Below are 24,872 nucleotides of genomic sequence, written 5' to 3' on the forward strand. Positions count from 1 at the left end.
GTTCACATGGGAGCTCTGAGTTGTATCATTGAAGTTATCCATCACAAATAGTGTCTTATATCTTAACAAGAATAACCTGAGGTCATGTGATTATATACATTTTTTTTCTGGGTATAAATTGAAAAAAAAAAGGGGAAAAAATACGTTGTATTCTGACATCTCTTTCTACTCTTCCTCTTCTTCCTCCTTCTCCTCATCCTATTCTTACATCTTTCCCTCTGCCTCTTCTTCATCCTCCTCCTCTTCATCTTCTTACTCCTCTTCATTTTTCCTCTCTGCCTCTCCTTTCTTCTTCTCCCGTTTTTCATCTTTTCTGTCTCTTTATCTTCCTCCTTCTCCTCTGCCTAGTCTTTGGCATTTTCATCTGTAGCATGCATCTCTATAATCTGTTTTCAAGCTCTGATTTCTGTGATCTGATTGGATACAGGAGTCTTTGCATGTGCAGTCTGAGTTCAGGTGATTGCTAATTGAGTGTTCCGTCTTCTGTCATACAGGCTTTCAGAAGTGTGTTTTCCAAAACACTGTGTGAAGTGTTTTGCAAAAAGTGTGAGGATGAGAATGTGCACGAGTGTGTAAATCGGGGCTGTCATTTTGTGTGTCCAGTGTACCTGTACAGTTGGGAGTAAAGCTTCCATTACAAGGCTAAACTAAAATGACATCCTGAAATAATGACCCGTGTCCTGTCCAGCTGCAGCAGGTTAATAATACTGTTTGAATAAATCATCAAAAACAACATATGTTCACACAGTTGGAGTAGATGCTATTTTAATAGGTGTTCAAGAAGTAATAGTTGCGTCAGCAGAAATTGTAAAAGGAATAATAGTTGCATTGGCAAACAGTGTTATGACATAAAAGTTGTGAGTGGGGTGGGGTGGGGTCGGGGGGGGGGGGGGGGGGGGTGTTGTGGCATACAGAGGGCGCACAGGTGACTGAGGGATCCCTCACAAAGCAGGGGGTCCAGTAAGGCAAGGCTGCATTTAACAACTGGGCTGCAACAATCATAAAACATATCAGTCATGATGATTACTAGTGACATAAATAAGTTTTAACACGTACAAACTATCAGAGGAAAGAGACTTCAAAGATCTGGCTATAACCTCTTGTTCACAAAAAAGCCATAATCTACATTCCAGTAAAGGGTAGATACTCTTATACATGGTCATGTATAAATGGATGCATATTCAGTTCAGTATATTTTATTGTTTTTTTTATTTTTATTATTCAGCTAAACCTTTAAAAAGGAACAGTAATAAATAAGTTGAAACTCAAGCATTCAGTCGTTCTGTGATTGCAGGAGCGTCCCTGTTTTATAAACTGTCCTGAACAGACTTTCACTTTTACCAAAAAAAAGGAAAGAGAAGTAGCAAATCAGGAAAAGCTGTTTTCCTACCATTCAAAAAATGCAAGAATCTCTCACTTAGCAGTCTCAACGTACAGTAAGTCATTTGGACCTCAAATCACAAATTTCCATCAAGTTCGCAGCACAGCAGCTATCCTGTTGGTCGTAACGAACTCTGCACCTAAGGAACAGTACATCATTATAGCATACATACAGTACAATCAAGACTGAATTAGAAAAATACAGGTACAAAATGATTACATTCAAGAAGACAGTACTAGCACAATAGGGTGTTATAGTCATTTTGGTAACTAATATAGGAATTCGACTTTATAGAAGCATTTTCTAGAAAAGTGAGGCCAAGGGGGGGATGACATTATTATGGCTGTTTGGTTGATGTGTGGATTTGTTATTGACTTGATTCTCATATATAGAATAATTAAAATGCATAATTTTCATAGAGAGGGTAAAAATTATATATTCTTTTCAAATACCATGATTATTTTGGTTTGGGTCATAAGGTGCAAATACTGTATTTTAAAAGAGGCATTTAGTGGTGCCTTGTTGTTGCACTTCCAACTCTGGGTTCAAATACTGAGTCCTTTAAGATACGCAGGATGAATTGTGCTGATATTGTTACCTGAAGATTTACACACCTAAAAAAAAAGCAGTGCAATCGTTATGCTTACTTTCTATCAGAAAAAAAAAAACTAAAGAGGTTCTCTTTTCATTAGACCTTTCCCTTTTCTTTGGCAAATGTCAATAAACTCACTTCCTATAAGCAAATATATTTCTTTTTTAGGGGGGGAAGACAATTTCTTTGTCTTTGCAAAGAATGACACTAATGTCCACCAGTGGAAGAACCTTGATGTTATTTTTTATCTCATATCTTAAAAATATATATATATATCATTATTATTAGGATTATTGTAAAGCATTCTGGCATTTCCTTCAGTTTAGTTGGGAAACATTTGCGCTAGATTTGAAACATAAATTTAGAGAGGAATCATAGATTCTTTGCACGTACTATTTGCACACAAGGGCTTACACAAGCTGAACATCATTACTATGTAACAATGCCTTCATTTAGGAAAATACTATCTTAAGATAAACAAACTTTTTTTTGTCTGTCCTGCCAGAAAGAGTCAAAAAAAGCACTCAGAGCACCTCTACACACTTATCAAAAAAACATGAAGCAGTTACAGTCAAGCACACACCTCCAGAGGTGAAGAGACTGTGCATGTATCTCAGTGCCTGTTTGCTTACTGTAGCAGGTAAGCATAGAAACATGCATCATCTATGAACTTGATCTCTTTTGACAACATTCTTATCCAGTAATCTTGACCTCAGGGGAAAAAAAACATTGAACTTTAAAATACCGGAAAAAAAAAAAAAAAAAAAAAGGTTAAAAGGACCTACTTTAAAGAGCATCACATATGCACACACTCAGACATGATCAAAGAGAAAACAAAGATCTATAAAAGTTAGAAACGTGGTTAAACTTAATTTAAGTATTGGTCTACACAGAGGAACAGAGACGCTGCTGGGTAAGGAGGTGAGGGGTATTGCTCGAGAGGAAGGCTATGTTCACACTGCAAGGCTGAACGCTCAATTCAGACTTATTGATCTGATACAATCATTTTGTTTGGCTGTTACTTTTTAAAAAAGAAGGCCTATATGAGATCATGTGTGAAAAGGACACTGAATAGATCCACATGCAGCACAGAAGAACAAAGACGTCACACAAAGCGCCATATGCATGGGTTCTGTTGGTTTATCTACTACACAGCAGACTGGAGTCTATTTCAACAGCTAAAAGAAAAACGTACAGAAAGATTGGCATCATTAATAGATCCACGTTGACTGCACTGCATTAATAAACTGCTTGTTGGTTTACGCTCATTTACAGAATGTGGAGGATCTGATCATTCTATCCAGGTGAAAAATCACACCATTTATAAAGTTAGAAAGAGTTTTATCTGTGCGTCTTCTTTTCTTCTCCCTGCACAGCTTTATGTGATAAACTACTCACTGATCACATCTTTTACTTTAGTCTTCTCCTGCTCTTCCTCCCTCAATATGGGATTGTCCCGTAGTCTACCTCTCTAAATAAAATCACTTACACATCTGTATTTTTGTGCACAGGACCTCTAATGTCTCTCATGCTCAGGTTCATTGTAATGCATTGGAGCATTAGATGCTGTAGATGAAGATAAGCTATAGATGCTATAAATCTAGTATTCCAATTACCCAGAATGCTCTAATGCATAAACAACAGTTTCCCATTGTGGAATGATATGACACATTATTAATACACCAGAGAAATATTTCACCATTTCTGCATGAGGAGGAGAGTTGACCGTTACTTCACAAGTGTTGCCGTGGAAATGAGGAGACTCTAGCTCCACTGACTACCTCCATCACAGCTGTGATCCATGTTAGTGAATCGCGCTCTGGCCCCATGCTGCCAGCGCAGAATACTGACATCACAGTCTAATATGTTCACACCTGGCTGTTGAGACTGAGGTGGTATTGATTTAGGATCACATATGAATGTGGCACGAACCTGATTTGAAAAAAAAAAAAAAAATCTGATTTCATGTGATTCATGCTGTTCATATCATGATTAAAAAAATGGATCTGAGTGACATATTTGCATATAAATCAGATTTGGGTCGCTTTCTCTTGCAGTCTGAACATAGCCTCAGTGTAGCTCTTAGTTGACCTCCATTATCCCGCGGCAGCTCTTCCAGGTTCCTTCGACCCTCGGGAAGAAAGCAGCTTACAGTAACTGCATGCGTCCTTATTTTCACTACTACAGCTGATGAACTGTAAACAAAAGGTATGGCCAAGACAGAGGCGTGGAAATGGAATGATACGGACCTAATATCAACATAAGAATAAAGAACAAGAAATCTCTTCAAAATATAAATACATCTAAAGATAACAACATTGATTGAATGTGACCTCTGAGTAGACCATTACTTGGCAATAAAATCTCAAAAGGCCAATAGGAAAAGAAGTGGAAGGGGGGGGGGGGGGTTGTTTTCTAATGCTCTGCCTCCATGTGAACCACTGAGTAGCCTGCTCTGATTTTAGTTATTTCCAAATCACTCATTTTACGAGTTATGTTAAAACTCATGTTTTGGATTGTCAAACTTCACTTTCATGTGTCCGGCTTTAGCCCGGTCCCCGAGGACACTACTGAGGGGCTATGTTGAAGAAACACTGTGACCGCTGGAGACAAAGCATTTCATCACACTTCCAAGAGCAACTTCGGCTACAAATTAGTGCAGTGTTTGTATCCTCTACAAACAAACCAAAAGAAAAACACCTATTCCAGAAAAGACGTTTGCACACAAAGAGTTAATCTTCCTAACTGCTACGCAAACTGCAATAAGATCAAGTAGTGACAAAAACTGCATTTTAATATCCATATTTTTTTTACATCAAATTTAGGACTGTGATGGCATTGAGCAAAAAGCTGGTCGTGAGCGTTGTGTGTGTGTGTGTGTGTGTGTGTGTGTGTGTGTGTGGGGGGGGGGGGGGGGGGGGGGCAGATCAAGGCAGGAGGGTTAAGGCTATAATTAAATCACTTTCACACGACCTCCCCATCACAAGAAACAGTTCTTAAGCCTGACAGGAACTTTGTGAATCCACTAGCTCGGGTTAACATGACAAACTGCTTCAGCTATAGTTGACTCTAGTCCAGGTGCATGGGGATGTGCAGGTCTCACACATTCAGTCTAACATGATTATAAGGAGCTACTACGTACTGTGTTACAGTAGCATTATCTTAACAAACACTCCACCATGATTTCCTAGTTAGTTTAAGAACACCACATAAGTGCACCAAAAGGACACACGCAGCGGGCAGTTTGTAAATGGAAGTCATTTACCCTGGTTAAAGTCATTTTGGGTTGAAGCTGGAAGGAAAGGGATGGAGTAGAGCTTTTTAAATACAGAGGTAATCTAGCAGAGGTGGAGGGAACTCTTCAGTAGGCGTGTGTGTGAGGTAAAAAGGTAACGGAAAGCTGTGTTTTTTTTGTTTTTTTTTTATCTATAAAACCAATGCTGCGTTGTGTTTACCTAAAATGCTATTATTAAATTGCAAGACTTGACCTTAAAACAGGGTACAATTAACCCATGACATCCATCTCTACAAGGGAAGCCATGCACTGGGGGAACAGTTTGGTTCTTCCACAGGCCCTAACAGAGCATCTAAAGGAGGGGGGTGGGGGTTGGGTGGTGGGGGGGGTGAGGAGTTCAGAAAAGGCATCCTTCCTCTAGTCAAAGGAAGGCTTCAGGGGAAACACTGAGATAGCAAGGAGTACGGAGGAGAGGGGCTCGATCTCCAACATGAACCCCAGCTCAAGTAAATTCACCACAAGGGGGGAAGTTGGAGTCCATCCACACTTCCATATCAAGTCTCCCTTTAGTGTAGGGTTACCACCAGGGAAAGTGAAGCTCCACTTCCACTGTCCATGTTGTGGCTTCTCCTAAAAGCAGCAGAGTTTCACTGATCAGCACAGGAGATGAGGACCGGAGTCTGGGCGAGCTCTTTCTTCTGACTGTCAGCCAATCCTCTCTGGCCTCTGAAACACAAACAAAAGAGTGAGGAGTGTGCTCACACCATTTCAAATGAGATAGTTTCTTTTTAAAGATGTAAGCCTATCAACAGGAAGTCTCCTTTTTTAAGCCTGGACCCGAATTTTACATCCAGTATGAAGTAAACAGGTGCAAAATCCCTGGCATTGTTTGAGCAGCACTTTCAACTAGCCAATCAGTCGACTAGCCACTGAATCAAAGATGGATACTGTTTTCTATTTTTGATTCTAATAACATTGTCCCCATACATTTTTAAAACACTCACCTCCACTTCACTACGATCAGGAGAAAGATGCCTGCCCATCAGTGTCAACCCCACCCCCCTCAGTGTGTCAGTGTGCAGATACTAGCAAAATAACTTCAGATAAGAATTACATTTTGAAGCACAGAAATGGTCATATTACAAATCGTTTTGATAGCACATTCATAAATTAGTATTCAGCACGCTGAGATGTTTGGTTACAGTAAAATGACATTCTCACTTTGAAACATCAGCATTTTATGTGTGGCAGCGTAGCTCCACCTCCGACATACGACAAGATGCATCACAAGGCAAATTGTAGGCTAACACATATTTAAAATTAAAGGTTAAAACAAGATTAAAACACAAAAACAACTTTGTCAGGGAGAGAGAGCAAGATACTGCTGTGAAACATCAGCTGAGTGGACAGTCCTGTTGTCAGCATGCCAAGTGTAGCCCCCTGAAATAATGTTTGTGTAGGACTGTGTAAATGCAAAATGCATTTAAGTTATTTAAGTTTTTATTATACACAGCAAAATATACACGTGAAATAACAATGTGGATTAATTAGCACCTTGTTACGCCACACCTGTCAGGTGGATGAATTATCTTTAAAACTAAAGTGCAACATGATTTGTTTTGACATCTTGAACATTTCAAGACAGCCTGTCCCTGAAATTCTTCCAAACTTGTTATTCAAACTTGTTCCTATCAGGAAGAAGGACATGATGTAAAAACGACACTCAGAATGTTAACAACATATCCAAGATATCAGGCATGATAATGACAGTCTGTTCCTCTATATCAATGCTTTGTGTTATTGGATGTATCAACTAAAAAGTAGAGAAGACCTAACTGGTGAGCAGAGACTATAAACTTCTTTTCATGCATGACCATCTTACCGGTGGCTCACTGGTTGGCAGAAGTATGGGAGAGTCGGGGTTAAAAAAAAAAACAGTTTTTGATCACACATGCAGCGCAAAGTTTTAGGATTTTTGTGCATTTGAGAAAACATAAATAGATTTTCACAAATTTGCTGATGAGTTTAAGAGGAAAGGGCCCTTAGACATTTTAGGAGACATTTAAAATGGAATCTTTAGACAGTAAGTGTACTTACTGTAGATAAAAATAAGATTCATCCGGTGCTGAAAGGTTAAAGCCTGAAAACTATCAGGTCTTTATTCTCCTCATCCTCCTCATCCTCCTCATCCTCCTCATAAGTGTTTTTACAGTCTGTAACATCTCATTGGCTTTTCATAATTCAATAAAATGATAGTGAATGAGGGGCGGCTGTGGATCAGTGGTAGAGTCATCTTTCAACCAGAAAGTCATGGGTTTGATCCCCTGCTCCTGCAGTCACATGTTAAAGTGTTCTTGGGAAATTGCTCCAGTTGCTGCATCTCTATGAATGTGTATGAATGATGGGCATTGTGGCACTACAGCAGCCTCTGCCATCAGTGTGTGAATGTGACTGTAGTATAACAGCGCTATAGACACTGAACAAAAATACATCATTAAACTGAATATAGATGTTAAGACTCTCAACAGTGTTGTGCAGAAGCACGGCTGTGTTCCCACCTGTGAACGTTTTCCATGGCTGCGACCTCAGCGAGGGCTGCCAGGCTGAAGAAAGCAGGTAGCTCCTGGGGTGCCATGCTCCTCTCCACCTCTGCCTCCTCTGCCCTGGGATTACTGTAGCACCCTTCTTCATTGCATAAATTCTGTTGGGGTAATGGCTTCATATCCTGTTCCTGGGTCAGGTCCCTAGATTTTTCCTCTGTAAAAACAAACAAGGGGTTCAATTACATAGAAACTGAATTTGACCATCTTGGTAAAAATCTTAATTTTTCTAGGTAAATTAAACAAGATCAAGACTAATAACTACTCTGACTAAAAAACATCTAATGAAATCAAACATTAGCATCTGCTATGCAAAGAAATATATCTGGTCGAGGTGGTTTGCAACTACTTTCTGTACTAACGTGACTTAAAGATAACTGTTTTGTACATTACATCTTCACATTGAGACAGACATCCAAACTGATCTCATCTCATCTCAAACTTATCAATCCATTGATGCTTTCACACTTACACAAAACTCCTGAAAACTTCCAGAAATGATCAGAGTGAGCCGCATGTTTGAACACATGCGGCCTAATTGTTCCCTCAACTCTACCCAGAATGTTTCCTGCCAGCTCCCTAGTTAGTACATTTTCTGTGTGAAGTCAGGGTGAGCTGGTGTGAGGAGGAACCAGGAAATATTCAGAAAAATCCACAGCCCAGACAATGTGAGAAGAGATAACGACTGCTCAACTCACCCTCAGCTTGAGACACACTGCCATCAGCTGTGCGCACCAAGTGTGTGATCTTGGTTTTCCTTGCCTTCCTCTTCTGGCTACCAACTAGCATCTCCATACTAGTGGTGCCCTGCAAGTCGGGGCACATTGTGGTAACAGGGGCACATGATTTGGCTTTAGAAACTGAATCCAGCACACTGGGATCAATCTGTACTGATGCTGTGGAGACAAGGTTCACAATAGATGTCAAAGACTCAACATTAGCACAAAGGCTGTGATGATTTTTAAACAACAGTTCTTTCTACATGTGTTTAGTCTCAGTGTGTTTAAACCAGACTTTAAAGTCTGCACATGGGGCAACAACTTAACTTGATAATTCTCATGTCTTAAAATCTAAATGAAGTTCTCACTTGTGAGTGGAGTGCATATATACTTGACCAACATTTTTTGTACGATTACTTTATCACATTTTTGTTTCCTGAATGACTTCTCTTAAGGCACTAACTTCTTGAACAAGAAAACCTAAATGCAGTAGTTTTAACTGACCATTTGCAATTTAGCCAACGCAGCTTTTTAAGTCTTTACAACTTTTTCAGGTTCTTAAATCCCCTGACTTGATGCTTCAGGGCAAATGAAATCTATGCATTCAGATAAGCTTTGCAGCTCGAGTCTATGCATGATACACAGCGTAAAGATGAGGGACCAAAGTCTGACGACTAAAGAAGACGTTATAAATTCACATGGTGTGCTTTTAGAGTACGCTGACTTGCTAAGAAGGGTTCAAAAGACTTGAAACTTGGAAATCGTTCTTTTTTTTTTACTGGTTTTAATTGTTTGGTCTGCTTGTTTTGAAGAGGAGGAAACTTCTGCAAATAACTCAGCTCATTGGTTGAAAGAAAGAAGCTGTGCTAATGTTAGCATTAGCAATGCCTGCAGCCCTTCCTGACGTCCTGTATCTATATCATTAAGTTGTTTACAAGAAACAAGCTTCATTCAGTCTACATTATTGATGTTTACCTTTGAGGTGTAATGCTTTTTGGAAAATTTAACTCTTGCAATACACTCCATTGAAGTAAATAATTAAACTTTTTCACATACTGCAGTGTTAAAGAAGCAAACAAAAATCCATTTAAATCGCAAAATAGAACAAGAATATTCACACCTCAAATAAGATGAGTTTATTGTCTGAACTCTTAAAAATTACAGTTCAGAACAAGTTTATATTGAAACCTCAGTAAAGGATATTTTGGGAATTATTCTTTCTCTTTGTTTCCCTTGTGCTCTCAAGCTCAGCTCTGTAACTTCATTTTTAATTTGTTTCAGATAAAATCCTGCAATGTTTGATTGCTAATGGAAAATAAGTTCACATCTCTGCTTTAATTTGCACAGAAACCAACATTTCTAATTCACCTTTTTCCACTGCATCTGGTTTCTCCTTTTTGTGTTTGTGCTTCCTAACAATCTTGTGGAATGAAGTCTTTTTCTGAGATGGAGATGACCCTGATACAGCAAAAAAAGAAAAGAAAAAAGAGCATGGATATGCTATGTTATGGAGTCAGCACAAGAGTGAATAACATGACTTCACAAAAGGGTGCATGGATGAAATGAACAGTTGTTTCTTTCATTAAGTGGAGAAATCTTTGTTGGTTTTTTTGTACCTTTTACAGCTTTGGAAACATCCTCTGGGACAGTGCAGCTGTCACTCTTCTTCTTCTTCGCCACAGTTATCCCCTTCTTATCAAACGTCATGGGGCTATACTGGGGAAGGCTGTTAAACTTCCTCTCAAACTCCTCCTCCAGTTTCCCGAGGCTGACAAGGGGAATAAACAAAGTTAAACATATGATCTATAGTGGACATCAACATTCAAAACAAAGTGCAAAACCACAACATGTAGATGTTCCTACGGAGATCAGTGAAGTCTCTTTGTTAATGCCTGCAGGAGAAGCAATGAGAATATAGCTTCCTCCTTACTTTTAACACTTTTGTAACCCCCAACAGAGGAGCCTCCAGAGCCCCCTGCAGTAATCTATGGGTGATGTCACTCAGGCTGAGTCTATACTTTAAGGGCAGAAACCTGGCTTAAAAGTTAGAATTCCTCCCAAAGAAAAGTCAGAACACTTTTATGTTGCCATAATCCTCCTTTATAGGGGCCCCTAAGAGGACTTATGCAGAAAAAATAATGAAAAACATGTTTTCTGGTGCTCACCGTCTCGTCTAGTTTAAACATAGGGTTTAGTGTGGACCTTCGACCATAACTTAAAACACAACATACGCATAGCTGGTTCTTGGGTTGGGAACCAGAGGGTCGCCGGCTCAAGTCCCGGTGCGGACCAAATCTGGAAGCTGGTCTGGAAGTTTGTGCATGTGTGTGAGAAGCATGTCTCTATAAATAACAGAGTGTAAACCTGAATTTCCCTCAGGGATTAATAAAGGATATCAAAATAAAAAAAAATAAAAAAATCTGACTAGTGTAGTGCTCATGAGGCCTACCATCACTCACAGCTTCAGTGTCAGGGAAAGACACTGAAATTGTTCTCAAAAGTAGATCAAGCTAACTGACAACTGAGGCAGAGTTACCATGTGATGCAAATTTTAAGACAAAGGTTATGAATAGAGCTTTTTATACAGATAAGATCACCATCTGAGGTTGCTAAACAAGTAGTAAAATCATGTCGAAATGTAAAAATAAGTTATAGGAATGCAAACCAAAGACTAAGTAGGATATGCAAATTTGAAGGTGAGGGGAGGGGGGGGGGGCTTTTAAGCATAGACAATAAATAAATAAATAGCCACAGAGTGTGGAATGTCTACATGTTTATGAAATAAATTAAAGGGGGAGAAAAAAAAAAGTTTGCTCTCTAACGTTCTCGGCAGGTGTAGGGAATGAGAGAGAGAGAAAAAAGTCTGCTATCAAGTCTCTCCTCAAATCCATGGGATATGGAGCAATGAAATCCTGAGTGAATTTTTTTCCATTGTGATGGTATAATGAGGAAAGAGAGTGTATATTAAGAGAGGAAAAAAGTGTTCGTGTGTTTGTGGATATGAGAACTCCATAGACAATGCCCCTCCCTGTCAGCATGTATTTCACATGTATCCAGTTATTCTGTGGGAAAAACTGAGATGTGACAATTTAATCTAAAATATATTTAAAAAAAGATTGTGTTTAACTGGTGTGAAGTGATTTGTGCACATGACTTTGAATTCTGGACTATGTATGACCTCCCTGATAAAAAATAAAATTATAAAAAAAAAGAATATCCATCTCTGTTCTACATAGACTTACCCCTGTGATGAGTCGTCTTTAGACTTTGACTTCTTTAGCTTCTTGGGGTTATTAGGTCCCATCTGAGAAGTTGGCCAGCTGTCATCACTCCAGTTTGCATCGTGGTCAGAGGCACGGAAAGCGCCCCTCTTACCTACAGACACACATGTAGTTCAGACAAACAGGAAAACATTATTCATCAAAATGATTTAACTACATGACACTGTAAAAAGAATGGGGTTATGTATGCCTTCTATTTTTTTTTGTCAAGTGAATCAAATTTGATACCTCGGTCGATGTTGGCTCTCAGTGAAGTCAGCATCCCTTCAGAGACCAGGGTTTTATACAGAGCCCCTTTACAGCTCCGCTCGGACTTCCTGGAGCCGCGGCTCTCTGTGCTGGACTCGAAGGTCCCTTCACCTGACCTTTCCTTTCCTTTGTCCTCCTCTAAGAGCTTTGCAGGTGAAGAGCTGCAGGGGGAGTGATGGGGTTCTGCCATGCTGCCCTGAAGGTCTGTGCTTCCAAATGTCATTTCTTCTGATTCTGTCTTGGTCCTAACGTCAGTCACCTCTTCCTTTAGCTCAGCTTCAGAGGAGGTGCCCTGCCCTCTGTTCTCCTCCATCCCCTCCTCCATCTCCTCCTCTTTGTCTTTAACCAAACTTTTTACTTTGGGTTTGCTCTTCTTTCTGGGCGTACCCGAGTTCCCACTATTAGGACTGCTCTGGACTTTCTTCTTCTTCTCCTCTGGCTCCTTCCACACTCCTTTGGCCACTGCCTCGATGGTGCTGAACACACTGTCCACGTTTGACTCTGCAGGATCACACTTTTTGATGAACTTCTTCGCTGAGCAGGAGGCCTCACCTTCATCGTTCGACTTGGCTGTTTCCTTTTTCTTGCTCTTGTTTTTGACACGAGCGTTTTGGCTGCTGAGTTGTGTAGGCGTAGCATCAGTGGAGGTAGAGAGGGAGAGCAAAGGTGAGAGGGTAGGAGTGGGAGAGGAAGGAGGACAGTTGTCATCGTCTGCTTTCTCCTCCTTGATCTTGGGTTGGGCTGCAGATTGCTTGAGAGAGGCTGAAGAGGAGCTGTCCTCAGGCTGAGATACCACTGTGTCCATCTTTCCAGCTTCGGATGCTAAGCACATCTAATGAAATACAAAGAAAGAAAGAAAGAAGATGAACACAAAATGACATCACTATACGCTGTTATATGGTTTTCACACTTGCAGAAAACTCATGAAAATCTCCAGATATGTGAATGCAAACAGCCACATTTTTAGCTCGGACTTATATATACTGTATATGATTCTGCAGAAAGTCTGAGTGGGCTGATGTGAGAACGCAGCAGGATATTCTCCGGAGTATTCCCCTTGAGCGAGTGGGAGGTGGTGGTTACGTATATTTACTATGACTGCTGCATGGTGAATAGACTGTCTGGACCAGACCGCTAAAGGCCCTGACACACCAAGCAGACTGCCGAGAACTGGATGTGACGAAGGCCACCTGTCTTTTGTCTTGACCAACAAGTTGCACAAGATTAGAGCACACCGCAAAGACTACAGCCAAACAACAACGTACGTTCTGCGCATGCGCGAGAGGCAATAACTCTCCATGCCAGCAGGTGGTGCTAGTGTGTAATCGTCATTCCAAAAAGGGGAAACCGGAAAAGGACGAGGAAGAACGTGGATAAATAAACCGTGGTGGTGATATGAGGAGACAGTTTTCGCACCGCTGTCGCTCAACACTCGTAATATAGGAAATTCTAATGGAGAATAATGTCTGATGAAAAGATGACGATGGCGATGGCGTTGTCAGCTCTTGGTCTTTTATTAGTGGAACAAGAATAGAAGAGGTGCTTCAATATTTCTTCTCGTGCACTGGTTCTCCTGTTTCGCTTCTCTGAACAGCCAATCGGAGAGATTCCTACCCCCAACAGCAACGGCTCCTTCGATCCTTCGTGCACATACTTAAACGACTGCATTGTGTTTTCCGTTCATCAGGATGTTGTTCTCCACTCTTTTGTTGATAGTCTTATTCCGTTAAACTACATTTAACCTTGATATAGAGACAAATATTCTCATTATAGCATCATATAGATCACTATTTTGCTTTGTCCTCTACTTCTGCATCGTTTTTTTTTTACGTCTCGTCTTACCTCAATTCTGAGAGGAGACTGAGTGATCTTGAGACTAAGACCATTTTCTTGTACTGCACACAAGTCTGTGAATTCCCGATACATCATAGGGACATAAACATTGTGCTTTGAATGGGCAGCCTTAACACAGTAATAACACAAACACTCAAACAAGAAACTTCTCCACAGATGATCTGCATTGTCTGCTTTTAGGGGGCAGCCAGTAATAATCAGTTAAGTTAATGATGATGTCATAATATGAATGTGTGTTGTAAACGGTCAGATGTCTTACCTCAGCAAGCTGGAAGAGAGCCGACTGTCTGCATGGTTTCCCTTCAGGTGATAACGACGTAGACATCTGTGACCATAGAGAAAAATTAGTTTTAGTCAGACTACACTTCTTCGACCTCTGAAGATGTTTTTATAATTCAGCCTCGTTCACTTTAGAGCTCAGAGTTCCCCATGTTTGTTCTTCTTGTAGGACAGATTAAGTCTAGGTGCCTGCATCATGATGCCAGTTCACCCACATCAATGGGTTAGCACGATATGTTGGCTCAAAAGCCACAGTTTTAACATCATAAAGTTTGCCCTCATTTAACCTGGCTAGATCACCATGGTTATCGATACACTGGGCGAGAGGCGGGCATCCTGGACTGTTCACCAGCCAATCACAGGGCTGACATATAGAGACAGACAACCAGCCACACTCACATTCACACCTACGGACAATTTAGAGTCAGCAGTTAACCTAACGAGCATGTCTTTGGACAGGGATTCAAACCAGGAACCTCCACACAGAGAGACTCCTGTCAGATGAGGATTCAAACCAGGAACCTCCTCACAGAGAGACTCCTGAAGGACTGGGATTCAAACCAGGAACCTCCTCACAGAGAGACTCCTGAAGGACTGGGATTCAAACCAGGAACCTCCACACAGAGAGGCATACTGCATAACTAATATCAATAACTAGAATCAGTGTTATTTAATGTATAATTTTGAAACAGCCCATTATGCAGAGTGGACTACCTCATATTATGGTATCTAACTTTGGTATTTAACTTTCAACTTTTTATTTTTTTCCTGCAACAGAGATTTTATACACTTGAATACAACTCTTAAATAAAGTCTCTGAGTACATATTTCTACTCTGCTAAATAAATTAACTTTTTACAAGTGGCTCATTTATCTGCACTCAGATATTTCCATTCTGGTTTATCTGACAGTCGTTTATCAGCTACTCGTTTGTGTAATCATACTCTAGCTCAGCGTTTGGTGACAGTCTCTGTCTCTACTATCGTCTCCTGGTAGGTGTGATAAGTCTTTAGCTACTTTTCTGACTCCCGCAGAGGCAGTGGTAAATGCGAGGCTTAGTGATTTAAAAATGTATATCTGCACCATAGAAACTAAAGGATTAGCAGCTTTAGCAGCTGCTGCCGCTACAGCCTGATTAACTTTAGCTGTGTGCAGCTCTCAAGGAGACGGTACAACACTCTGAAGTCGGGGTGAGAGTGTTCAAAGGAAGCATAGCACTAAGCAGAGGAAGCCCACTGCCCACCAACCACCTCTCCATGTATCAAACAGCTGCTCTGTTTCTAATATAAACTATAGGCAGGCCGCACAGTGCTGCTATCATTGAGAACATAAACTTGGGTTTAGCAGATTGGGTACTTTCAACTTGGTTTGCCAAAAATGGAGGCGTGTCTAAAGCCTGGCTCACACTGCAGGATAATCGGGACGATTTGAGCTCCGATTCTTCCTTCCCGACAATCTCAGGGTCGCTCCCGACTCCAGGTTGCTCAAATACGATTATCTGTTCAGATTATCTTGTAGTGTGAGCGGTACAAAGATCCAATCTTAACGTCCCCGATCTGCCCGGCGATCGTATCTCTGTATAGAGAGATAGTGTAGATAGTACACATCATGTCCTACCTCAACTGGCGGGGAAAGGTCAGACTTGACCGTGCTCTCAGTAACGTCAGCCGCTCTGTTGGGCATCGCCCCAGACATCATCTGCAAATTAAAATATCATTTAAAAAACAAAACTCAGTTCGGCTGTACATTTAAAATATTAAATCAATGTTACAAAGCAAGACCCCTTTTTCAAATCAATTAGCTGTTACAGTCCTTTCAGTTAAAAGTGACATTCTCAATAAACAAAATGTCAAGAAGTGAACTCTAAGAAGGTCACATGATTATTTTACAGATCTATAGTTGTTCTCAAGTTAAAGTTATCAAAAATGTAACGCTAGATATCTAAAAACCAAAGTTAAAATGAGATCACTGATATGGAACTGGTGTGCAGTGTACCAACGTGAAGCCCCAGTTTAACTATGTGACAGCCAATCTTTAAAATCTGCTAGTTCTTTGATTTCTAGTCAAAAATGTCATTTAATATGTCAAATAAGGAATTTAAATATATATAAATGACAAAGAAATGTTTAAAAACAAGTTTAGCTTTTATTTTATCAATACAATCAAACTGAATTTCCCCTAAGAGGATTAATAAAGTAACCTTCATTTATCCTTTGGGGTTAAAATAAAAACAGTAAACCTGTCTTTGAAATTGCACTATGCAGTTTTAGGAATCAGAAAAAAGTAGAAATAAGGCAGAGCAGCTTCAGAGAAATGCTTGTGACTGGGTGGCACATACCTGGGGCCCCCCAGTCACTCTGTAGTAACCGAGGAGGGAGGATGTGAACTACGGGAGCCCAAGAGGAGTGGCAGAGTTCATTAAGAGAAAATTGTCTTTTCATTTAATTTCTGAAAATCAAAATTTTCCACAAACCTGATTTATTGATAAAATTGATATATCACCCAGCCCTATGATGACCTAATGAGGGAGAAAAGCTGTATGTCCCAATCATATATTGATTGCAGGGGATGATGAGGGCAGCTGCACTTGATGTCATGGGGTTGCATGTCTCAAAATCTTATACTGCTATATTCATCGTGCAGACAGGACACCGCTTACTTTTAAAATGAATAATAAGTGTTATAAGTGCGTCTTATACACCGATATTTACAGTATACTGTGGGTTTGTTGATGTGCTTGACTTTCACAGTTTCATTTGTTAATTTCTAACTCATAATCTCTATCCAGTATGTCGCCTTAGATACCCGTCTTAATTGATTTTTAAAATATATTTTCAACATTTCAAAGATGTTTTTACAGAGAACTCAAATAATCTTCTAATTAGTGAGAAAAGACATTTTGAAAGTTAAAATGTAACATGCACTGAAGAGAACTATTAAGCTACCACTGATATATATTGTTAAAAGGGCTCTCTATACAACACAATGTTACGTTTCTGGTCTCAAATATACAGAGTATAGGGAGAAGAGAAATATGGGCCCTGAACACACCTCCTCCTCATGCCCTGGATAGGAGTTCCCTTCGCTGGCTGTGTCAGGTAAACTAGGTTTAGTGCTGGAAGGAATCTAAAGAGATGAACACAATTGAAACCAGTGAAAAATAATCTTAAAAAATCAAAATCACAACATAATAAAACACCATGGTTTTTGGAGCTGCAGGTTAAACTAACATAAGATTATATTCTGAGGCCACCTACTGGACAGCTGGGGCATAACAATATTTCATTTCACTGTGTACTTGTATATGGTTAAAATAAAAAAAACGAGAACTTCACTTGAACAAGGAAGCGCTCAATGTCCAACAGGTACCCACCTCTCTGTTTGTGAGGGCATGTTCACCAGCTAACAGCAGCATGCTAAGGCCTCCCATCTTCGTAGGATCTGTCAAAGGATGACAGTAGTTACTAAAAACAATCCTTCATTTAAAATGTTGATTCTAAAAAAGAAAACTGTAGTCATACACACCTGCCATGGCAAAGTTTAACTGTGGCATGTTGTCCGCTTTGGGCACTTTCTTGGCAGTGGTGGAGTCCTTTGCTGAGTTGGAAGAGAAGGACCAAACTTTTTTGCGGGGATTACTTACTGGCTGACAAGAAGGACTCTTGACTGGTTTGCTGGTGGTGGGACACCACTTGTAGCCAGGGTTTGCTTTCATAAAGGCATCTTTGTACTGAAACAACATAGAAATATCATTTAATCATTTGTAGAACGCTGAGGTTACAAATACTTCAATCTTGTTTAAAGTGTATCTATAATCATTATTGTTAATAAAAAAAACATTGATTAAAGTTAAAGTGAAGGGAAACAAAGGTATAATCCATCCAGAGTTTAACAAACACAAAGCTGATACATCAGGACATGTGGTTTGACTACATTTGATTAAAAGTAACTTTGAAACAAAAACAAATGGCAAAGCTGCCTGTGTGTTAGGTGTGGTATGACATGGCTCAAGGAAGACACAACAGGGGGGCGGGGAAACAAATTCAATAAATAAAACGTCTTAAAAAAAAAAAAGATTAATAAAAAATCTTTTTGAACCTGTAAAAGTTTTTTAGAACTTTGGCCAATATAGAATTTCAAAAAATAGAGATGAACAAGAAAACACTAAAGGCTTAACTGAGATACAAAACAGTATTAATGTTGCAGGGTATCATGTAGCACATCATCAGTAACAATACATAACAAGGCTTCCACACAGGTGAAATTTGACATTACCAATAGTCAGATGCTTAAATGTTTGCGAAAGGGCAAAGAGCTATGGGCTTCTTTATCATTCTTTTTCTTAGTTTGCATTCTGATAAAAGTAAAAATGTTGTATGTCTGGGGGCGCTGGTGGTGCAGTGGTTAGTGCGTGTGCCTCATGTATGGAGGCTGTAGTCCTCCAGGCGGACGGCCCGGGTTCAGGTCCAGCCTGTGGCTCCTTTCCCTCATGTCGTTCCCTGCTCTCTCTCCCTGATTTCCAGCTCTATCCACTGTCCTATCTCTCCATTAAGGGCAAAAAAAAGCCCAAAAAAAAATATTAAAAAAAAATAAAAAAAATGTTGAATGTCAGTCATTTCAAGTCTAGCTCATGACAATAGTAAGGATATATTAAGGTGAACATTACCAACAAACAAGACCTGCACTGGTTGCACCAGCTATTAGCCTAGTTTGAACATCATTTCTAATGAACAGAGTTTAGGAACTACAAAAATGTAAGTTGTTTTAGATGCTGAGTAAGTCACAATTCAGATCTTACACCTAGCTCCAAGTAGTTATAAACTCCTCTGAAATACAATTGTCCCTGTGTATCGTTATGAAAGGTGAATAACTTGGAGGATGAGGAGGAGTGAAAGGTTTACCGGTTGTTTGTTGTCTGCATTGTGTTAATAGATTACATCACTCTTTGATTTGAACACCTGCTTTTGTTTTTCATGAGTGGAGATCATTTCATCAATCCATTAATAGAGTATCATTACATTAGCTTATGTTTGAGTTGACAATTTAACCACTTGATGACACTGCAGGCTTTATTTATCACATAATCATAATGCTTGGTCATAGTTGACATACATTTCCACCAATGTTTGTGGAGTTATATTCAGTTGTAAGACTCTTCAGAGACAATCATGGAAAAGAGGTAACACCGTGGAAAACACTGGATTAAAAATGCTTTTCACTGATTGGTCACATCAAGTTCAATTGTCTTTTCCTTTTTTTTTTTTTTCCTTTTCTCCATATGTGTACGCATTTGTGGATCTTGCAGGGCAGGAGTGTTGCAAAAGTCACGTGTAAAATGACAGCCAATGGAGAGGTCCGCCTCAGTTGTAAAGCGATCATTTGTGTGGATTTTCAGGATTTACAGCTGAAAAAACTCACTGCTATTAATAAATAAGTAAATATTTCGAAATTGGTCTACATATTTGCAGATTAATTTACATATTTATGGATCTTTTTACACATTTGTGGATCTGTGTACGAATACTCAAATAGTTTTGCCACAATAATAGCTCCATATCAATCCAGCACTAAACAGGAAGGACTTAAAACAGTTGAAGCGTAGTAGAAAGGAGCAGTGACAGTTAAAAGCAGGAAGAAGGAGATGCTTCTCAAACTGCCAAAAGGCCAGCCAATCAAATATTATGGCCTTAACCACTGCAGATAAATCAAACAACTGCAGACACAATGGCAGCTTTGACCAAAAGCTACTTCTGTTTCTGCTCCATTGTTTGACTTTTTATTAATTTCAACCAGAAGAAAGATGAGAAATATCTCATCAGGAATCTAGTTCTACTCTTTAAAGACTCACCCAACAAAACCCCCAAAGTCTTACTGTTGTCTTTTTAAAGACTATAGAGGACTATATAAGCATTGATGTCACTTTTCCACCGGACCACAGGATGTCAGCTGGACAAAGCGCCATTAACACTCTGCAACATGGCTGCCTTAGGTAGGGGAAACGATGAGAAGGGGAGTAAAACAGACAAATATCTGCATAAGTTCAGGGCATTTGGACTTGAAAAAGATCCCTACAGTCGACCAGAGACACAGTGGTCCGTACACACTGATGTGTGTATGTGCCTGATTTCAAAGCACAGTAAGTACACAGGAGTACATAACGCAGAGCCTGAGACACACAGAAGACAAGTCTGATCAGTTATGGACTTGTAACTAAATAAACTTGGCATAAAGTAAGGTTGTAGTGATTCAGTGATCTCATTGCTTCAGCTTTCGGTAGTCAGCATAATGATCCCTGTTGTTGAACAGAGGGGTTCAACATACCCAGGCTTTCTTTAAGTATAAGCTGGCTCCATTTTACCATCTAACAAACTGTTGGTGCTTCTCATTGATTTCTTAAGTGACAACTGCACAGTGCAGCCCTTAAACTTCAAAGATTTGTCCAGTAAAAACAGGCTAGCAAACATCGTCTAAGTGGCATGCAATGGGATTGGTGTGCAGCAAACTCAGCTGCAGGACATCTCTAGTGAGGCAGGGTGTCATCAGTAAGGTTCAACAGATCCTAAACTGTCCCGACCACATTCTTCTTGTTGTGTTTGATCTCCTTCCTTTCACCAAAACAAGAGTTGAAGACATTCTTTTATCCTTGTTTCTATTGAAAAGCTTCATTTGGTAGCCTAACTGAACTGTTTTTTTATGTATATGCGAGTTAGAGATTTTTAGATTAGTTTTAGATTGTATACCGGACAATTTACTGATTATCTATTCTTCTCTTTTCTATTTAAGCTTGATTATTCATTATAACTACTGTATTTATTTTACCTACTGCACACCACTTTATTTGACTGAATGTACTTTTCTGTTCCGTCTGAACTTTTTCAGCCTCTGGCTCAGTGTGGCTGAAGTACCTTTGTTTTTCACCTGAGCTGTGGGATTTTCTGTATGTCTGTGTTTCTGATGTTTTTCCTTTGTCTATGTGTTGTGTCTTGATGCCTGCTTGAGATCTCATTTCCTTTGGGATAATAATAAAGTTGATGTTGAAGTTGAAGACTTTTCATGATTCTTTGTCCAAGCATAAAAACATATTTGACTGTGCCTAGATCCTGGGTCATCATGGTTCTTTACTCTTTGGTTTGGTTGATCTGCTGCAATTTCAGCACCAATGTAAAGACAGGAAGGTTTCATTTGGTCTCATGTAGTGGAGAGTTAAAAAATGTTGGTGTTTGCACAGTTGCAAAAGTCAAAGAGCAGTCTTACCTCCTTGGCCATGTCGGTGTATTTCTGCTTTTCTTTGGGCTCCAGCACAGCCCACCAGTCAGCCAGGATCTTGGTGGCACCCCTGTTATCCAAGCGAGGGTGTTCCTGCCGCACCAGGGAGCGGTGGCGTTTGCAGAAGAGGAGGAAGGCATTCATTGGCCGCCGTGCACGCTGTTCATTGGAATCCTCCTCCACCTCCTCTGTTGTGCTTCCACACTGCACCTGCAGGCCCTGGTCTGGCCCACACAGCACTGGCTGCTGATAACATATTCAAATACCGTGAGATTCACTGCTGGATCAAATGGTCCATCCCATTTCTGGGATTAACTGACACACCTGCTTTCATAGACAGAATGGCTCAAACATCCCGTCACTAACCTTCTCCAGCTCCTCCTCATCCTCTTCTTCTTCCTCCTCAGAGAAATCCAGTGTCTTTTTGGAGAGAAGTGGGTGCCACTGCAGGCATTTGCGTTTGGGACGCTTGCCAGTGACCTCGCCTGCTACAGGTGGTTCCTTACCCCTTCCTCCCCCCTTCATGGTACTACCGCACCTTAAAAAAACAACAGATTTGGCCCAGATAAGGCCATATTTAAAGTTAAAACCGTCATCCTTACGTGCATCATGAATAATGGTTTTCAATGGAAAATGAAACAAGTATGTTTACACACACATATAATAGATGGTGGTGTGATAATAACTACTGGTGTTGTGCCATGGTTAGTTTAGAGAACTTAATGACTTCAAGAAGATTTGCAAAAAATGTTTTCAATTGCATTTAATTATTAGTTGTAATATTTTGACTAATACTGAACTTGTGCTCAGACAATTTAAAAAACCATCTTTCAACTTCTTAAAACTCCTATCATTGGTGCTAACTGGATATATCGACAGTCTGGTGTATGTTTGTGTGTGTGTCTTAAAATGCTCACACAATATCTGACAAACAAGAAAGTAAATATTGGAAAAGTACCTGAAATAAAAAGAAACAAGAATGTGTGTTTCATTAAAAAGTCCAAACAAAGTCCAAGAAAACACAATAATTAATAGAAATTAATTAATTAAATAAGAAATAGTACAATAGTTACATCCCAAAAAGTCCCCTAAAGAACAAAGTGTGTTCAAAAAGGTTCACATGTAAATAAAAAAATAAAAAACAGAAATGTGTCAGATGTAAAGAAAATCAGAAAGTGTGTGTCAAAAATGTCCCCATTTTGACAGGAAAACAAGAAATAGTCTCCAGAATGTTAAGAAAACAAGATAGAATGTGTGCCAGATATTGTACCAACATCATCATGGAAGCAGGAAAGTCTGTTTGAAAAAGTGACCTCATTTTCTTGTTTTAATGGAAGCTGTGCGTGTATGAGAAAATGTCTAAAAAAAAATAAAAAAAAACCTGAAGTGTGTTAAAGACCTTTACTATTTGGATTGTGCAATGAGCCCACATCCGAACAACTTGCCAAAGGTACTTAAATGCTGCTTTCTAAGGACGTACTCACGCTAGGCAATCCGTACTGGGTCCACCCACGTTTGACCCCCAAAGTCCAGTTTGTTTGACTAGAGTGAGTACCACAATACACTTCCTTGAACCTGGCACATCTGGAAGCGGTAGGCTTCAGCACGGTATGGGTTTGAAATGTGAACATGACGTATAGTTGATCATTTGCATAATTGAGAAATTCAGAAGTGTCATAGGGACGTATCTGACAAAAATGACTCAGAAAAAGCCATAAAGTTGTCAAAGTTTGCAGTCATGTTCTGCGTGTTGTTGTCCTTTGTGCTGACTCTGAGACTTTCTTGTAAACTAAAGGATGCACCAGGATACTGTAAAGCCATGTGTGAGTCGTATGACGGCGTGATAAAGTATGTAAGAGGTAACTGTTCTCAGGATCTGGTTAGGCCTGGAGCAACATGAGGGACTGGGGAGGGGGGGTATTCATGCTTCAGCACGGTATGGGGAAGCTGGGCCTAGTGTGAGTGAGCCCTAAAACAAATCATTCAAATGTCTGTCTACCTTAGTCCATTAACTTACGTGATAAATATATAGAGACCTTAACCTTATTGTTTTTTAATCACGACTTTTCTGCTTCATATGCAAACGTACACAGAGACTCATTCACCTTCATTTATTTTAAATAAACATAAAATGATGATAACAAATCATAATGCAGACTTGTGCTCTTGTTACTAAGCAGCAGAAGGTCATTACAGACTGAAGTGTGCACATGATATAAAACTTTGTTTGATCATGAAGCCTGATGTTTGTCATTGAAAAAAGAGAAGACACGGCTCCTTTTACTGTGAAAACCAATCACACAGATCCCAGTGAAGAAATTTCTTATGTGTTGCTACTCTTGATGGTTACATCTCTCCATCTAATCAATTACAGCATGTGGAGATGTAGTTTATGCATCATGACAGGGTGATCTGACTTCAAAACTGTCACTTCAGTAAACAGGTAACATCTGTGCCATGCTGGAAAAAAAAAGGCTTTTCTGTTTCACATGATAAGCCATTCATTGTCTTTAACTCTCAGGCAGTAATAGACGGCTCAACATGCGCTCAGGTACTCAAGTAGGGGAGTTTTTGATTAATCATGATTTACCTCAATGAATATTCTCTTTATAAGATTGACAGCACTAGTTATTTGATCAACAAACATTTTACAATATCATAAATCGCCAACAAATAGTTGTCTTTTGTGCTGCAGACAGTCCTGAGAGTAGGGCTGGGAATCTTTGGGTGTTGCATGATTCAATTTGATTTTGATTCTTGGGGTCACGATTTGATTGAGAATCTATTTTTGATTGAAAACGATTCTTGATTCATGATTGAAGTCTATTTTTGGAGTAGTACGTACTTCAGGATCTACTCCAGTCATCTAAGAGACTGGCTGAACTTCTTGCTGCTCTATTTGGTATTGTGCTGAGTTAAAGCGCTAGCATTAGCACTTAGCAGGGAGTGACTGATTAGAAGTTATGAATCTATTTAAAATCCCAGAAGGTAAGAATCTTGATTTTTACATAAACTGATTTTGTTCCAGCCTCTACCTGAGAGTATGCATACTATGAAGAACACACTGCTGTAGAAATAATTAGGAAGTTGCCATCTTAAGACAACTCCATGTGTTGTGTTCTTTTTTATTTTAAATGAATATTGGAAAACAGATAAGCCAATATTACAACTGTTTCAAATGATTTAAAAACTAACTAAAAAGAACATCAACTAGTGAAGCAAATTCATAAGATGGTCATTACAGTGGTAACCATGATTGAGTTATATAAAACCAACATAAACTGAAGGAAGGTAAAAGGCAAAAAGGGATTAGAATTTATAGACATCAATGTAAAAAATGATTTATAGTACATAAATATTATGTTTTAATTATTAATAGAATTAATCTGCGTAAGTCTGTAGTATAAAGACCTACC

At 39.5% G+C, this 24,872-nt stretch overlaps 1 protein-coding gene across 6 annotated transcripts in view; it reads right to left on the minus strand.

Annotated features, from left to right (window-relative positions):
• Positions 1-748: 748 nt before the first annotated feature.
• The window catches only part of LOC109993203 (BBX high mobility group box domain containing), a 31,212-nt gene continuing 7,088 nt past the window's right edge, over positions 749-24,872 (minus strand). For 4 of the 6 annotated variants that reach the window (XM_065962957.1, XM_020646059.3, XM_065962956.1 and 1 more), the window contains 14 exons: positions 21,823-21,994; positions 21,445-21,702; positions 17,716-17,920; positions 17,564-17,631; positions 17,242-17,316; positions 15,808-15,888; positions 14,171-14,236; positions 12,037-12,889; positions 11,770-11,902; positions 10,144-10,295; positions 9,896-9,985; positions 8,507-8,704; positions 7,767-7,965; positions 749-5,934 (listed from right to left, as the gene is read on the minus strand). In XM_065962957.1, the coding sequence (XP_065819029.1) occupies positions 5,856-5,934; positions 7,767-7,965; positions 8,507-8,704; positions 9,896-9,985; positions 10,144-10,295; positions 11,770-11,902; positions 12,037-12,889; positions 14,171-14,236; positions 15,808-15,888; positions 17,242-17,316; positions 17,564-17,631; positions 17,716-17,920; positions 21,445-21,702; positions 21,823-21,981 (2,616 nt within the window). In that variant the 5' untranslated portion in view covers positions 21,982-21,994 and the 3' untranslated portion in view covers positions 749-5,855. The remainder of the gene's footprint in view (positions 5,935-7,766; positions 7,966-8,506; positions 8,705-9,895; positions 9,986-10,143; positions 10,296-11,769; positions 11,903-12,036; positions 12,890-14,170; positions 14,237-15,807; positions 15,889-17,241; positions 17,317-17,563; positions 17,632-17,715; positions 17,921-21,444; positions 21,703-21,822; positions 21,995-24,872) is intronic. The other 2 variants (XM_020646061.3, XM_065962958.1) reach the window with 2 other exon arrangements.

Source organism: Labrus bergylta, chromosome 14 (assembly GCF_963930695.1).
Source record: "Labrus bergylta chromosome 14, fLabBer1.1, whole genome shotgun sequence".
Taxonomy (NCBI): domain Eukaryota; kingdom Metazoa; phylum Chordata; class Actinopteri; order Labriformes; family Labridae; genus Labrus; species Labrus bergylta.